We start from the raw sequence: 18,463 nt of genomic DNA, 5'->3' as shown, positions 1-18,463 counted from the left end.
AGATAAGAATGAAGGATATATAATTATTTTTAATACTAATTTTTATTGCCAACAAGTGTTACTTTATCTTTCAACTGTAGTCAGATCTGTCAGAGATACAACAGTAGAATTTAAACAGTTATTTGAATTAGGATCTTCCTGAGCAGCATTGACATTTGTTTGTGACATTGCCCATTCTCTCGACCTTTTGATCTAGTTTAACTGTATCTGGTGTCTAAAATAGTTGTTTGGTTTTTTAGAGAGATATTAAATCATATTTAAATCTCTTAGTCTTTGTGTTGATAACATGCATTTTAACCTCGTCAGTGGTTCTGTGTGTGGTCAGATGCCAAATGAACAAGTTGCTTGACAGAGAGATAGAGAATTGTAATTCCATGTGTCTCAGTCCTTGCCAGCCACAGTTCTCACTTGGTTGTTTTCTGTATCTTCTTTTTGTGACACAAATTAGCTTTAAATTGAAGCTTGTTTATAATTTACCAACATTGTATAGTCAAGTAGAAGACTTCAGGAAGGAATGAAACAGTCCCATACTTCACTAGAGTCATTGCGCCATGGAACAGCAATCTCAAAGCCTTTTTCTATTAGTTCTGCTCCATTATTAGAGAAAATAATGTACCCATTGAGCATGCATTGCTGGTCACACTGTGTGTGACATCTACCTGATCTCTAAGAGACAGTTAAGGGTTTACATTTTTCTTAACTAGTCAAGGGTGGATGATTTCTAGAAGGAAGAAATTGGAAGTAGCTGATTTTATTTGAATTCAGTAAGAGCTCCTCTGCCTCTTGCAGCTAAATCAGTTGAGAAAGCAAACTTTATGCATAATAAAGCCCCTATTATCATTCAGTAAATACTAGGGAGAATAAGATTTATCCATTCTTAAGCGCAATCCCATAGAAATAATTATGTAGAAATTCCTATATGAACTTACTCTCCTTTTATCAACCTTTGCTGCAAGGGTTGATTTTTTTTTTTTTTCCAGGAATCTTCTTATTTCAAGGCTTTTGAACTTTGAATCCAATAAATATCAGGTGCACATGGGAAAAGACTTGTACTTTCCACTGAACAAGTTTCGGAATATATTAAGGCCTTAACTTGACTATACATCAAACTCCAGAAAAGAAAGAATTTGTGGAGTTGGTCTCCAGCTTTAGTCAATGCTCTACCAAGTTGCATAGGCTGTTTTGATTTTTGGATGTAAAATCCTGCCCAATCTAAATTATGAATTATTAACATTATTTTTCTGTATTATTTATTTTTCTTTATTATTTTCCTTCCTGCTCAATAGTGAAAGTTGAAAGAGAATTTCATATCAAAATGATAAAATTTGAGGCATTGACTTTCTGAAAATTTCACTGCTGCAGTTGTCCTGTAACTGGCATGATCTTGTATTGTAGTTACTGCTTTTGTAGCTTTTACATATTATGTTTATTTAAAGACATCTTCTGTACTACCCTGTAATGGTATATGGGGGTAAGGAGGAGGGAAAGGGGCATGTATAACACAAGGAGATTATGAGATATGTTGGAATTGCTCTTTTAACTTCATCAATCAATTGAAGAAAGAATGAACTTGAGATCAGATGCAGATGAGAGATAATCAAGAATTTTTTTTTCCCATTTATTGTATGAACTGTCATTTGTATTTTTTCTGCAGTTTACAGTCAAACCTGACCAAAAAAAAAAAAAAAAAAAAAAAAAAATTGATCCTTTTCAACATCCATATGAATGGAAAGAGCTTATAAATGCCTTAATAGACTTTTGAATGACCCTGAATTCAATGTGACAACAGTAAGATTATATTGTTATGCTGTCTAAATAAGATGGTAGTCAATTTTCCTTCTTTTACTACTGTATGTGCATCTTAACTTCAGAGCCCATATTTTCTAGGTGTCAGTCCGTAAGACAGAAATTCAGAGGACTATTCACAGTGTTAAATTAGTTGTCTTGGTTAGAAGTGTTGACACTTCACAGACCTTTAGGTTGTGTTGTATTTCTGGACTAGAATACTGTTTCTTCTACAATGAAGAATAAGTCATCCTAGACACTTTAATTGCTTACAATAAGTGGATCTGTGACTTTGAGAGCAAATTTTGTAGAGAAATCAGTGATCTTTCAAATTAATTAAAAGGCTCATGCCGTAGAGGAGCTTGAAGGAAAGGAAAACTATGGTAGCAGAAGAATCTGACAAGTGAAGGATGGAGAAAGAAGAAATGACTTCATTTCTAAAATGAGAATTTTGTGAGAGTAATATGTTAAAAACAGTAGTAAAAAAATAGGGAGAGGAAAAAAATACATTTTTTTCATAAACAAGGACAAGAAGCTTGAAGTGATGATACTGAGACAGCAAAATAAATACTTTCTGCAGGAACTTAATGAATGAGATATTTTGCCAACTTTATTTTTATTATCTGTATGTGTGCGTGCATGCATGTGAGTGCGTGTGTGTGCGTGCACGCCTGCATGGGTGCATTGTATGCAAATCAGAGTGAGCTCTTCTACCAGAGTACCTTCCATCTAGCTCATGTTCCGTAGAAATACAGATTGCTTTTCCATCCAAAAAATTTGTGATGCTGTATCTCTCTCTTGATTTTTCCGTTCCTACTGAAAAGACTTCAAATGTGAGCAGTTTGTGTATAACTTGTAGAAGCACTGTAAATTCATGTGTGCGCATAAGTAAATGTAAAACTGTAACAGAGCTCTGATCAAAAAAGGGTTAAGGTATACCCATAATGTGGTTGTGGACAAGAAAGCCATCTGTGAAGTCTCTCAACTGGCATTTTCTGAAGGCTGAGTAGAAAACGCTACTGCAGCATGGAGCAATTATGGCATCAAGACGACAGCCTAAGAGAAAACGATTAACCGTGATAGACAGTATAAATCATAGAGCAGAAAAATTTATAAAATACCTTGCAATAAATGTTTTCCATATGCTTTCTGAGGATATATATAATGAGCTATCTAATTATAATTACAATGAGAATTTCAGTGTTATGCTAGCTCTTTGAGAGCTTTCATTTTCAACCAAAAAAAAATATGTATTATAAATGTATTGAATTTGAACTTAATCTATAGGCTGTAACTTTAGAATATAGAAGACTTTTTATCCAGTTTTTATTATAAAATAGCATTAATTTAAAAGTCTGAATGTGAACACATGTTTGAGAAGTGCTTAAAGAAATGACAAGCTGTTGGTAAGGAGGAGTGTGTGTATCCTTCATTGGCCATTTAGCAGTTAAATTGTAATGCAACTGTCCTTTGTCCATGAGTTTTCAATTGTTCTGCTGCTGTGCATCACTGCTCATTTACCTCTGTAAGAAGGAGAGAAAACTATGGTTTGTCATGTGTCTATGGATCAAGTCATTTCTCATTGTTTTAATATTTTTACCGTATCAGTCTATTCTTTTCCTTTTGCAATTTTTGCACTTTCAATTGAAGTAGCAGTAATCTAAACACACTTAATGTTTATATAGTAGGTCCATATTATTAAATTTAAAACGTGTAGTATATGTATTGTACACAAATTGCTAATTTCTTACCTTGGGATAACAGAGGCTAATATGCATCTCAAGGTTTGTTCCTGGACAGTGAATACAATGCACAATTTGTGTGTTTTAGTATCAAGCAAAAATTAAATTTATTAAGGTCACATTTTTCATGTATGTTGTGATCAAATTTATGATTGCTTGTGTTACTCAAAAGTAATTTTCTGCCTACCTTTGGATTAGGCAGTGTTTCTATTCTTAACTGTTAAAATGGCAAGGTAATCTGTATTTTTATATCAACCTTCACTTTGTGTCCATTGTAAGGGATACCAAGTGACCAATATACTAAAATGTGATCTATGTTTACATAAAATAGTTATGGAAATGTTATTTGAGAGTTTCTCTGTGAGTATAACTCAATAATACCATCTCTCTGTGTAAAGAATGCCTTCATTTCAAAAGCATTGCCATTTTTTATTTTTTTAAGAAGGAATAATTTCGTGATTTACCTTAGTGCAAGGATTTTTGTCATTCTAAATTATCTTATAGTTTGGAAAAAAATGGGGATTATTTCCATTTTTGTCTTTCAGTGCATTTTAATACAAATAGTAAATAACTATAATCCAGATGTTCTCTGCTCTCATCTTACAAGTATTTGTAATATTAATGATATTTTCCAGTGGAATAATAATCTGTCCTTACAGCAGGGGAGCTGGATACTTTCATTAGCATGTAATATCTATACCTTGACCAAAAAGGAAAGCAAAGTTAGAAAATTACTATATTAGTTTTTTAAGTAAGAAACATTCTCAATTCCTTATCAACCTCTATGTTGTAAAGACTGTTTCACTGATTCTGTTAGACTTCTAATATTAATCTTTTAGTGCCGCTCTCTGTCATGTTTTTTTGCTACACATGAGTATGTTGAGTTGGAAAGCAGTTCCCACAAAAATATGCTTAACTGTATATTATGCCTTCTATATTATAATTTTATGACAAAAAAAAAAAAAAAAAAAAAAGGAAAAAGGAAAAATCCACAGTGTCTCAAATTTTACCTCTTTACTATCTTCTGTTTGTCCGGACATTTCATAGTCACATGGTTCCTTCTGGTCAAGTGCCCATATAATTGAGTTTAGGCCATTTCAGTGCACTGACCTGTAAGGGTTGTAGATAGGGGAAAGAGATGTTTTCTTTCACAAGTAGATTCTGTAAGGAACAGACTCTGAAGTGTAAACATTGGAATTCCAAATGATTCCCATTACAAATGGGGATGCCTATACAACTTCAGTGTAGAGTTTTTAAAACATCTCTCTAATAATACTTCCTTTGCATAAATAAGTCCTATTGCATATGCTCTATTTTTCTCAGACTGTATGTTTCCCAAACAGCCACCTCTTTCTAAATGTAGACCTAGACTGTAACGGAGAGCTGTAGCATACGTTCATTAATGACCTTGGCAGCAGGCCATGTGCAACCTTTGTTTATCACATTAACTTTGAGGAATTGGCATTGTCTAGGATGTTATTGCTCTTTGATCTATTCACTGATTCCATGGGGGACTGGGGATTTTCACCTGTAGTACCTTGCATCACTTGGCTGAGTACATTCTCTCCTTTGCTGTCAAGCTCCCCGCTGTTTCATTTTCAGTTTCTCTGTATAGCCTACATTGGGTGTCATCACTATCTTTCTTTACAGTTCTTGATAACATGGGAGTCTTCAATGAAACCAGTGGCTTTATGCAATTTTACTTTATTAATACCTTTTTTTTTTTTTTTGCCTGTACTACGAATCTCATCTCTCTGACCGTAAAAGTATTGGCAGTGCTGCAGAACCTAATGATTTGGGAAGGTACAAAATTCTGCAGATTAAAGCAGAAATCAATTCCCACGCTTGATAACAAGCGTTCTGAGTTTAAAAATCGGAAAAGTCTAGTATCAGAAAGTTGTCTGGTGTTAATAAGAGCAGCTTTTGTCTACTGTACCTGAAGAGTAGTAAAAGAGTTGAGAACTTTACGTCTTCCCCATGTTCCTGCATGAACTGTTTTCTGTGTCCCAGCTCTGTCTTTATTCACATGTCTTCTTCTGGCTAATTCTCTGCATCACTTTCCCTTCCTAGTAACACACTTTTTCTCTGAACTTCATTTGTTTTTCTGTTCTGCCCAAAAAGATACTTCACTATCTTCCCAGACCCCAGGGGGCAATTGTTTTACCTCTGTGGAGGAAGGACAGAAGGAAATGATTGCAGTCCTGTCAGCTTCAGTCCCATTGAAGTTTATTGGTGACAGCAAGCATTTGGAAAATGAAATTGAAGTGGCAACTAGCTGTCATGATTTTATGAGACTTTTATTAAATGTATCAGAAGTGTTTCAATATTGCTGGCTTTTGCAATTAAAATGCCAAGATACATAAAGAACTACCTCCTGCCTTAATTTGTTCCTCTGTTTGCTATACAGAGAGCTGTAGGATTTTTTTTCTTCACCAGCTGTTGTGGTGTGATATCGGTTGTAAGATTTTGGGGAGCATCTATAGTATGCACCATTTCCTCATAAGCTCATACTTGTACATTTCAGTGGTGAATCTTCTTCTCTCTCACTATGTTATATTCTTTTAAGTGTTTTAAGGCAGGTTTGCAGTAATGATTCTCTTATGCAGCAGAATTTTCAGTTGAAGGGTTTAGATACAAAGTCAAGGTATGTCTAACTAATGAATTATTTCCCTTTCCATAGTGAAGCATTATGTGAAAACTGTCTCTCTTAACAGGCTTTGATCACACAAGCTGAATTTCCAAAAGCAGTGATGCCAAAGCTCTAGTGAGAAATATGAAGACTTTATTTCATGGTTGTCACATACCTACAGTTTGATTCTCTTTAGAATAAAAAAAAAAAAAGTATAAAGATTTATGGTGTCTTTCTACAAGAATGGAGATTCTTTCTTTGCAGCTGTACATTAAATGGCAAACTTTGGGGGGGGGAAGTTCCTTAGATATTAAATTGTATCTTAGTAAGGTAAGCTATCAATGTAATTTCTTCCATTTCATAGGATCTATAAAAGAAATGGAACAGATGTGTCCTTTAAAATACTGAAATCATGTTATTTTTGTGACTTGGAATGACCTAAAATGGAGATGGTCTGGAGTAAGAATGCCAACTGTCTTCAGTTTTAAAATACGTTATTGTGAAACATATTCCCTGTAATTAAGTAGCAACTGTGGAGTTTTATTCACTGAGAAGAAATGTAAGGATGTTTTCTATTTAAATAAGTAAAAGAACTTGTTAAATCATAATGCAAGTAATCTATGTAGGAACATTTTTAAACCAACTATCAATTAATGAGCATGGTTTTTAACAACCATCTGTGCATTGTTTATCTCTGTGGAGTTTGAGCTAAGTGCATAAGATATCCTACTAAGAAAAGAAAGCAATAAGAAATTAGATCCAAAGACCATTCAGACTTAATATGAAATCCAGTAAAGGGATTTGTCTGGATGTTGAATCATGCTCGAGGAGGCTTAAGAGCAAATAGAGAAATTAGCCTTTCTTCTGCTGTGATCTGCAAAGACAGAGGAGGATGAGAAGCATCACTAGCAAAGCTGGCCGTGACTCTTCTTAACAATTCCCCAATACTTATCTGGAATGTTTTGTACCTTTCCAAACCTTTTTGTATCATAGAACAATGTTATTCGTTGTGCATGTCCAGCTCCAAACTTGGCAATTTGTTTAATCCTAAGAAAGGTATTAGATAACAGTTGTTCTTAGAACTGCATGGCAAAGTATTGCTCTATTGCATTTTCCTAAAGACAGTTCATGAAACTCATAAATAATACAAAAATACTTCGAAAAATTTGAGTCACTTTGCAATACGCAACAGTGGCAGATGAAAAGTGACTGCTTCCTGCTGTTTCCACAAGTAGAGTTTCAGGCTCTGTAGTAAACTTAATCATGCTTGCAGCCAGATGAATAAGCAATTGGATTTCATTCAGGTGTTTGTTTCAGTTTCTGATGGATTTGCTGAGAATGCGTGCATGGACTCCTCATGTGTTATTTTTTTTTTTATATGCATAGGGAGCAACTTCTCAACTGAAGAATATTTGCATATTGATATTCACACAAGGAAATTACAGCAGAATATCTTTGTGCTCATCCAAGACCTGGCTCATTCTTAATATTAGCAGTATTTGAGGACCTCTGAAATCAGTAGAGATGCTGCAGTCTCTTCAGATCCACAGCTTTTTGTGTTTAACTCACACACACTTATACGTGTATATTTCTATAAATATGTACTTAAATGATTAAAAATGTTAAAGTATGAAGTGTTAAGTCATAGAATTTTGGGGCATACATTCAAATGCAAAAAGAAAAAGAAGGACAACTTCAGTAAACCTGTGAATATCACTCAAAGATTGGTTTAAATTGTGTGAGTAAATTATCATTGTCAGGTTCTGTGTAAACCTTTCATTATTCAGTGCAATGGAGGACGAGTCAATGAGTGCAGATACTGGAAGTTACTGGGTGCATGTAGATAGCTTGCTGGTCATAGATAAGCTTTTTGGAATTTAGAATTCATTTTTAGAGCTGCTAGATTAAAGTTGACCCTAAAATAGTAATACAGATAAACACTGCTAGACTAAGCTGGCTGTGCATGGATCCAGCTCACATTCTCCTTCATTATTGCATAGTTGTAATTGGTATAAGATGCATTAATACACCATTGGTTATTGTTTTATTATCTAATAATTTTAGAAAAGGACTCTGGAATCAAATTGAGGTGATAGTAATAGGAGCTGAAGCTGTAGTTTTGAACTAAAACCTTACTCTAAGTGTTGTAAGCACCGCAGCAGAGTACTGATAGCTCCTTTCTGTGATGCTTGTTGATTTTTGTAGAATCACAGTTACTTGTGCATCTCTTTAGAAGGTACTGGTGGTCTCTTTAATAGGTTAGTGTGTTAACAGCTGATGTCTAATTAATTCTACCATCTTAATTGGATCTTTTAGATGCTCAGCCAACTGGTCAGGCACACAGTGTGAGAGGCCAGCTCCCAAAAGCAGCAAGTCTGACAATATCAGTACAAGTAAGTACTCCAAATAAGAGCTACCACCCCTCCCATTTTAGTCATTTTAGAAAATTTAACCTGATGTGAAATATGTACTGGTTATCTGTATTAAATGTAAGAGGGGGAAAATCAAGGAATTTTTTCAGTGTTTTGATTGGCATTCAGTGTTCCATGAGATGGTTTGGATCCATGCCATGCACTACATGCTCACTGCTTCAAGGCTAGCCTGCACACTTCTTAAAGTGTATCAAGTGACAAGTACTCCGTGATATCACTGCTGTGCAGGGAACTAGTACAAGACCTCTGACCATCTGAGTCCCACTGAAGGCATCAAAAATAGAGTTGTAAGCAGTTCATAACTTTTGCATTGGCTGTCTGCAGAGCTTTGAATTTTACCTACTGTGAAAATCATCCTGACAATAAGAATAGCTCCTGTCATATTTTTTTAAGCATACCTGTAAGCATAAAAGGATGGCATTGCTGCAGCATTGGCAGTTTAAACTGGACAAGGTTCCCTGCAGTGCAATGAGTATGCTGATGGTACCCTGCTGTATATCTCAGTCACATTTAACCCAAAAGGAGCGGGGGGGAACGAATTACCCACTATTCAGGTCAGCTTGATCCTTAGATGAAGTCTTCCTAGCAATCCAGACAAGTGACATAAAACTTACAAGCTGGAAACAGGCAAAAAACCTAGATCAGTGTTTCACATTGAGGCAATACCTGCTACGATCTGGGAAGCAAATGTTCATCTTGTGCCTGCTGCTAGACCCCAGGCTGCACAGTGGTCCCCAGGCAGCTTGGGAGGCTGTTATCAAGGCATTTTTTTATTGTAAATTTACCAAACTTTTTCCTCCCTCATTCAGTTTCCTTCATCCATTTCTCTTCACAAATGTTATCATAAAATAGCAATTGTTGTACCATCCTTTACATGCTGAATCTTCCTAAGCTGAGGGAAATTAAGGATGCTTCAGGTTTTTGTTCAATACTGCTTGCTTTATTGTAAGCCTCTGAGAATCTGACTTTCAATAAGCCTTTAGGTAGAATTCAAGGACTCTTTTTTGCAGTTCTTTATTTAGAGTGCATTTTATGTAGAGCAGAGGCTGCCAACAGCTTGTTTGGAATGAATCAGCTGATCTAATGGTGAAAACATGAACTATATTTTCATTTTCCAAATTAAATATTTTAAAGAATATAATATTAAAAGAAATGCATTTTATTCCACATTGCTTTATACTAAAGACTGTCATAAGTGCAGACTAAAAGTATTCGCTACATATATTTCCTTAGTGCTAGATACTTATATTAAAGAATTCTTCAAAGGGTACCACTGCTGACCTTATTTTTGCAGGTCTTATTTCAGTTATCTGTCAAAATAACCTCCAAGTGATATTCTTCTCTGTTTCCTTCTCTCTTCTAAGATCGCTGTCTGATCTGTGTACTATTTTTCTGCTACATTAAGCATTACTGTAGTTGTCTTGATTACTCAAATCAACGTAACAAAATTATTGGCGCTTGAATAGAATGCAGTAGAAGATTGGAGTGTGCCAGCCATCCAGAAATGAATATTGCTTATTACTCTTCACGTTTCCCACAGATAAAAGCAAGACATTGATATAAATGCTAACAGTGGAATTATTCATACAATTACATAATAGCATTGGTTGGAAGGGACTTGAAATTCCTCCAGTTCCAAACCCCATGCTGTGGGCAGGCTTGCTACCCACCAAATCAGGTTTTCGATCAGATCCATATTTACTGAATATTTTAAATTAACAGTTGTGTGACTTAAATATAATACTGAGGTGCAGTTGGAGTCGGAGTCAGTGATTATAATTCTTAAATCCAAAATGCTCACAAATTCCATACATCTTCACATATGTAATCTCTGCAGGGGAGGGGTTTAGAAGATGTGTGTGTGATGACAAAAATACTCATATTGTTTACATCATCTGTGATGATATTTTTTCATTGAGCAACATTTAAATCTCATATTGATGAAGCTCAACACATGAAATTTCATGTTTTTGGTGAGAGAATTTATGCTTTTTTAAAATTAACTATGCTACCGCTGTTAAGAAACAGTGGCTGTGAGGATTCAAAGAGATTTCCTTTTGCTGTTTTAGGAAGCATTGCAATCATTGTTCCTCTTGTTTTGCTGGTGACTTTGATCACTACTCTGGTAATTGGACTGTTTCTCTGCAAAAGAAAACGAAGGTGAGTAATTCTGTACTTATGTATGGAGTAATAAGCTAATTATATCAAATATATCTTACATAAAATTTGTATTTCAACTTTTTATATCCAAAGATCTGCAATTTTGAGCAATTTATTTGTTTATTTAAAATAGAACTGTTTCTGGATTCGGTGTTAGTTGCATTTTGGTTTTTATTGGAACAATTGCTATTTCATATCTTCATATTCTGCATGCAGTAAATAAGAAGGTGTAGGTCTTGTCAAGTTTGCTTAATTCTGCCAAGGCTGTATAAGGATTAATAATTTTATCCAGAGAACTGAACTTCATAAGCAAAATTAATGTATTTCTTTGGAGCCATGTAATTAAGAAATATTGTTAACATCTATAAATACTTGCGAAGAGAGCTTGTGCAGGAATTCCAGTTTCTAATCATAGTTCACTCTGGTTTATTTACATTGATTAGCTCTTTCTGATTTTATGTTAGTGAAGATGTAAACAATGTACCTACTGTAGAATTCTAAGCCTTGTCATCCTCACTGAAATTCAGTATGTGAAGAAAGAAAGAAGAAAAAGAAATGTTTCTTCTATTTGAAAAGCCGTATAACACACTCCTGGCCATACTGTTAGTAATGTTGACTCTGAGAGGCTCCACTGATGTCAGATGCTACTGTTACTACAGAACAAACTTAGCGGTAGCCAAATCCTTAAAACGAGTTGCTGAACTATAAATTGCTTCGATGGAAGAAATTAGTCATCAGTAAAGAAATAGAGAGGAGCTCAATAAGAACTTTATATTTTAAAATGTAATCTTTTATAAAAATCTCTTCGAAGATTGTAAAGTATGAAAATAGGTTCAGACGTTCAACACTTGTACTGAACAGATAGGTAGTGTTTTGTAGGAGATGTTTTTTCCATGCCATTTCTGAGAAATACAGATCTACATTAGATTTCAGCCATTAACTGCATCTTTAGCATTAAAGCAAGAGGACTTGACCATTATCATATTGAGTGTGACTTCCCTATTATTACCTCTGTTTCTTATATTTACTGCTAGCAAACTCGAGGTTAAAAATAAGACTATTACTAAACTTTGAAAAGTATTCCTCGAGCTTCAGCTTTTCAATAACTATGGCAGATGATACAAATTGGAACAATGAGAAGCCTTACATTTTTTTATGCATCACAATGACATCATTTGCTTGTCTGTAGATTATGATTGTCTGACTTAGAATAGCCGGTTTGAAATGAAATCGAAATGAACGAATGAGGAGGTGACTCATATTTGCTCCATCTTGATTACTGCAGAAACCAGGTTCCCTACAGTAGGTCGCACAGGTAGGCATCCAGGCAGGTCTTGAACATCTCCAGAGAAGGAGACTCCACCACCTCCCTGGGCAGCCTGTTCCAGTGCTCCGTCACCCTCACCGTAAAGAAGTTCTTGCGCACATTTGTGCGGAACTTCCTATGCTGCAGTTTCCAGCCGTTTCCCCTCGTCCTATCTCCACTCACCACTGAAAACAGTCTGGCCTCGCCATTCTGCCCCCCACACCTTAGATATTTATAGACCTGGATCAGGTCCCCTCTCAGTCTCCTTTTCTCAAGGCTGAACAGACCCAGTTCACTCAGCCTTTCCTCGTAGGAGAGATGCTCCAGGCCCTTCACCATCTTCGTGGCCCTCCGCTGGACTCTTTCCAAGAGATCCTTGTCTTTTTTGTACTGGGGAGCCCAGAACTGGACACAGTACTCCAGATGAGGTCTTACCAGGGCAGAGTAGAGGGGGAGGATCACCTCCTTCGACCTGCTGGACACGCTCTTTTTAATGCACCCCAGTAAGCCATTGGCCTTTTTGGCCACAAGGGCACACTGCTGGCTCATGGCCAGCCTGTCATCCACCAGGACACCCAGGTCCCTCTCCGCAGAGCTCCCCTCCAGCAGGTCATCCCCCAACCTGTACTGGTGCATGGAATTATTCCTCCCCAGATGCAACACTCTGCACTTGCTTTTGTTAAACCTCATCCGGTTTTTTTCTGCCCAGCTCTCCAGCCTATCCAGGTCTTGCTGAATGGCAACACAGCCTTCAGGCGTGTCAGCCAATCCTCCCAACTTCGTATCATCAGCAAACTTGCTGAGGGTGGCCATTATCCCCTCATCAAGGTCATTGATGAAGATGTTGAACAAGACCGGACCCAGCACAGACCCCTGAGGAACACCGCTGGTTACAGGTCTCCAACCAGACTCTGCACCACCAACAACGACCCTCTGTGCTCTGTCAGTCAGCCAGTTCTCAACCCACCTCACTGTCCACTCATCTATCCCACGTTTCCTCAGCTTTGTTATAAGGATGTCGTGGGGGACGGTATCAAATGCCTTGCTGAAATCAAGGTAGACTACATCCACTGTTTTCCCCCTATCCACCCAGCCAGAGACAACATCATAGAAGGCTACCAGGTTGGTCAAGCACGACCTCCCCCTTGTGAACCCGTGCTGACTACTCCTGATAACCTCCTCTTCTTCCAGTTGTCTGGAGATGACATCCAATACAAGCTGTTCCATCACCTTTCCAGGGACAGAGGTGAGGCTGACTGGCCTATAATTGCCTGGGTCTTCCTTCTTGCCTATTTTGAAGACCGGGGTGACGTTGGCTATCTTCCAGTCTTCAGGCACCTCCCCCGTCCTCCAAGACTTCTCAAAGATGACAGAAAGCGGTTCAGCAATCACCTCTGCCAGCTCCCTCAGCACCCGTGGATGAATCCCATCGGGTCCCATGGATTTGTGAACATTGGTGTTGCCTAGGCGCTCCTGGACCACCTCTTCCCTGACCGAAGGGAGGTCTTCCATTCCCAAGATCCTCTCACTAACCTCCAGGGTCTCAGATTCCCGAGGAGGAGCTTTTTCACTGAAAACAGAAGCAAAGAAGGCATTCAGTATCTCCGCCTTCTCAGCATCCCCCGTTACCAGAACACCCCTGTCACTTAGCAGGGGAGCCACATTCTCCCTAGTCTTCCTTTTACTGTTAATGTACTTGAAAAAACCTTTTTTATTATCTTTTATCCCCTTTGCCAGATTTAATTCCAGGCAGGCTTTAGCCTTCCTTGTCGCATCCCTGCAGACCCTGACAACATTCCTGTATTCTTCCCAAGTAGTCAGACCCTTTTTCCACATTTCATGGGCCTTCTTCTTTCCTTTGAGTTTGTGCATGAGCTCCTTGCTCATCCACACAGGTCTTCTGCCACCCTTTCCCGATTTCTTCCTCACAGGGACACACTGATCTTGAGCTTGGAAGAAGAGCTGCTTAAATGTCGACCAGCTCTCACAGGCTCCCTTGCCTTCCAACACCCTAGCCCATGAGACAGCTCCAAGTAGGCCCCGGAAGAGATCGAAGTTGGCTCGCCTAAAGTCCAGGATAGCAATCCTACTACAGTAAAAAAACTCATTCCAGCCCAGTGAGATCTATGTGTATGCTCACTTTGCTACTTTGTTTGAAAAATGCTCAGATTTTCTGAGTTTCTGCAGGAAATGCTTTTAATCCTATTGTTCTTATTATTTTTAAGATAAATAAAGCTTGTATTATTTCAGTAGAAAACATCCAAGAAATAATTTGTAGCTTATTTCTTGTGTTTCTGCATTACAGGACAAAAACTATAAGACGGCAGCCCATTATAAATGGAGGAATCAATGTTGAAATCGGCAATCCATCGTATAACATGTATGAGGTGGGCCATGATCACAGTGAAGGTGGTCTTTTAGCCTCTGATTTTACTGTAAATGCAGAAAAGGTAATTTTTTTCTTTTTCTAATGGCCAATATGCTACTTATTTTTTTGTCTTACGAGATATTGGCTTTGAATGCAATTAATAGAAACAAAACAGCGATGGTTAGATTTAACTACACAATAAAGACACATCAGATTTAATTAGAAAAAAAAACTTCATGTGTATATTAACATTTGTTTTTCAGTCTAATGATTTCTAATGGACATTGTTTCCTGGTGCCTGCATTTTACCAAAATAGAGTTGGAACTAAGCTACAAAATGAGTTTTTTGTCATGGAGTTAATACTGAATGGAAGTACATTATCACACAGTCTAGATTTTGAAGTGTGAAAGAGTGTAATTATACATAGGAGATTTAACTACTTATGTAGGAACTTTCAAAAATGGAAAGAATTTAGAATCCTGGCTGGATAGATAGATTAAATGTTTACAGAAAACTTAAGTATTACCATATTTTTTTCTGTAAAAGATGCTGTCACTTCTGCTGCACCACTCTTCAGTGACTGAACGTCCTGAGTGATGTGACATAGGATGAACAGGGTAATGCTTTGATATCTTTCCTAGAGCTCTGTAATCAGACATACACCAAAGGGCAGCCATCATTCTGTGGCATTTCTGACAAAGCAATAACCGGATTACTGTTAGCTCTAGGAATGTCATCACTGAATCACATAGTGTGCAGAATACAAGAGGTAAGCTGAAAATGGAGTTACTTCCTGGAGGAAGAGTATCTGAAGCAATGCTCGAATCCTTCATGGAAGAAAAAAAAAAAAAAAAAAGGGTTTTAAAATGCTGAATTCTATTCTGGTACTGAATGCCACAATTTCTCAAGCTGAAGAATACCTGTTATGAGATTATTTTTCTTTTCTTAGTATGCATCACTCTTGAAATAATGGGTTTCAGTCAGTACACTGTTTATTTAACAGTCATAAGTACACATGGAAAATGCTCTATTAGCACAGAAACTAAAATTTTCTGTTTATACAGGCCAGATACATAGGGGGAGGGCCCACTGCATTCAAGCTTCCCCACACAGCTCCATCAATCTACCTAAACTCTGACTTGAAAGGACCACTATCAGCAGGGGTGAGAAATGATGATTCAAATCCATTTCATTCCATCACAACCCCTTGTTAAAGAAAGCTTGTCTGTCATTTTAGAAGAGTCATTTTCTATTTTGTTTTGTTTTGTTTTTTATTTTGTTTTTGAGTTTTAACAGCAAGAACGACAGGAAATTAAATATTTTCATTTTGAAATAAGGGTTTCCCCTCTGCATATGAAATTAAATCTCTATCATTTTAATGTCATCTAAAACTGCGAATGTGTCTTTACAAAGACAGGCAAAGCCAGTAAGCAATGCAATGACTTTTCATAACATTATATAAGGTTAGCATAGAATTCACAGCTATGTGCATATTGATATATTTTCAATTTATATGCAATTACAAACTTGTAGTAAGTTTATCAAGCTGAAAGAAATTCCCAAGTTTCCCAAGAAAATTTTTTTTTATCATTTTAGAGGAATTTGATACACATTAAGTGAACAATTTCCTTTAATACTTGCACTGCATTTTTGGATTGTTCAGTGAATTTTTGACAAAAATCTGAAGGCAGTCACTTTTAAAAAACCAAGACTATGGCTACAATTCATCAGAAATTCAATGTTTGCAAACATTAAGGTTTAAAATTCTAGAAAGGAACATCAATATGATATTCATTTTCATGTGCCTTAGTAAATATGTTCATCTTTTGTGCCATTTGCATTGCATGACTGTAATACGTTCTTTAGTATTTGAAAAATTAACAATTTGCAAAGGGTGTGATGTTTCTGATGGGCCACAGAATCATTGATGAGCAAGAATAAATGCCTTCCTCCAGCATTAATAGTTTCTGTTAGTCAACTCACTCCAGTTACATGCTGTACCTCACTGTACTTCATTAGGACCACTCACAGAGTATATCATGAGTCAGAGCCCACTATTATATAAGTAACTCAGTGAGCACTATATAAATGCCAAGGTCTTTGTACTGTTGTAGTTATCATCCTTAACAGTGATGATTAATGACATAAAAAGTCCCGTGAATTGGCATAACCCTAAATTTCTTATGATGAGCATTATGAAAAATATAATTCAATGGGAATAGACAAGTACAACCGAGAACTGGCTCTTATAACTTTCTGCAGCAGATGTCGTATGTTTGTGTTCCATTAATACAGAAGAGTAACTTGTTTTTCAAACCTTTCTTCCTTTATTCTAAGAAAGAATAAAGCGCTAGGCAGTCCCTTTGTCACCTGCAGGAGATGGAACAGGCAGCCTTTGGCTAAGCCCAAGGAACAGCTGCTTTATCCACCCAGCCTAAAGAAAATCTTAACCCTGGGTTCAGAAAAAGTATTGATCAGTAGGGAGAAAATGAATTTAGAATGTAAACTTCTTGTTCATTTGTTACCCAGCGTGCATTCAGCTTATTGAATAATCTACCCACTTATATTTTGGGTAAAAAAATATAATTTACCTTTTTTCTATCTTACTGTTCTTCCTCATACTCATAGTATTTATATAAGAAAAGCTCCATTGTTTAATTATTCATGTTAGAGGAATATTTTGAACATAACACTTTCCAATTATTAGAGGGAAAATGCTGAACATCTAGTTGGATAGCAAAGATCTTCTAGGAGATGAAAAAAGCACAAAGTATGGAGAAACTAATTAATACATTTATATTATAAATCTTGAACGGTGCTTTTGCCATAGCATTAGGGGTATGGGAGTGAGTTTCATCCATTTTATGTATCCTTTTATACTGTCAAATGTACGGTATTTTTCATATACTCAAATGCTTTGCAGATTTAAAAACTGACTTGTCCTATAATGAAGTACCACTCATTTCAATAGATTTGCTATTACAGTCCAAGCTACCAAACTTGTTGAGAAAATGCTTCTCAATCTGTAAATACTATGATATGTTAATAGTTACGCTGGTTTATTTTTAAAGCAAGTTTAATTTACATTACAAAAGTATTGAATTTTTGGTCAAATCATGTTGTATATTTGGGCCACAGAATTCGAAAACATGGTCAGCTATTGATGGGATGCTGATGTCTTAGAACAGGTAATATATGGAAACTGTTGGTTGCAGTTTTCTCCTGTTAAACTTGTCACATGGTCTCACAGTGCACCTTCTCTATAAACTTCGTCATATCTATTCTGAAATCTTCCAGTGTAATAAGGTGGACAAGTGAACTTCAGAGACATTTTTCAAGGTTTTTTGTTCTATTTTTGTCATTTCTGTTACGGTTTTAATATCATAAATTGCTGCATGTCATGCCATTGATTATTTTAATAGCATGTCTCACATCACGAATTTAATTTGGACTAAATAATTAACTCATTTTTTGCAGAAATCCAGGTATCTATTAAATATGTTTGACTATAATTTATGTGTACTTGTTCTAGCTTTAACCACACCATTTCCATTTCCATCAATGTTTATTTTGGTTTAATCTGTCTGATCTAATATATGCTTAATTTCTCTGCAGCCAACAAATTACTCCAATCCAGTATATGCAAAGTTATACATGGATGGACAAAACTGTCGAAACTCCTTAGCAAGCGTTGATGAAAGAAGAGAACTCCTTCCAAAGAAAATAGATATTGGGATAAGGGAGACTGTGGCATAATCTGCTGTTACCTTTTATACTCTGTATAAATGTATAAAATATAAGGATTACTTTTCTATGTACCAACAGTATTATAATTGTTTTGGCATCAGCATTACCTCTGTTTTTTTGTTCTGTTGATTGTTTTCTGAGTTTTTCTTTTGCTGATGACTTTTGACTGACCATTTGTAAGGTATTTTTATGATAAAGAAACTGCACTACAGTACAATTTACAACAATGCTGCTGAAATAACACACCTTTAAATTTGTTAAAATTGCAAACAACATATTTGTTTGTAGCGTGA

General features: G+C 36.4%; 1 protein-coding gene across 1 annotated transcript in view; it reads left to right on the top strand.

The window, feature by feature from the left end:
* Window positions 1-18,179, top strand: part of LRP1B (LDL receptor related protein 1B) — a 440,883-nt gene extending 422,704 nt beyond the window's left edge. Inside the window, exons 88-92 of the mRNA XM_042827024.1 lie at window positions 8,473-8,549; window positions 10,658-10,748; window positions 14,360-14,504; window positions 15,488-15,586; window positions 18,039-18,179. Coding sequence (XP_042682958.1) covers window positions 8,473-8,549; window positions 10,658-10,748; window positions 14,360-14,504; window positions 15,488-15,586; window positions 18,039-18,179 — 553 coding nt within the window. The remainder of the gene's footprint in view (window positions 1-8,472; window positions 8,550-10,657; window positions 10,749-14,359; window positions 14,505-15,487; window positions 15,587-18,038) is intronic.
* Window positions 18,180-18,463: the final 284 nt, after the last annotated feature.

Source organism: Centrocercus urophasianus, unplaced genomic scaffold (assembly GCF_019232065.1).
Source record: "Centrocercus urophasianus isolate 14NV4802_14NV808 unplaced genomic scaffold, USGS_Curo_1.0 seq_28, whole genome shotgun sequence".
Lineage (NCBI taxonomy): Eukaryota > Metazoa > Chordata > Aves > Galliformes > Phasianidae > Centrocercus > Centrocercus urophasianus.
The sequence above is the reverse complement of the archived record's forward strand: the minus strand, read 5'-3'. Positions and strand labels throughout refer to the sequence as shown.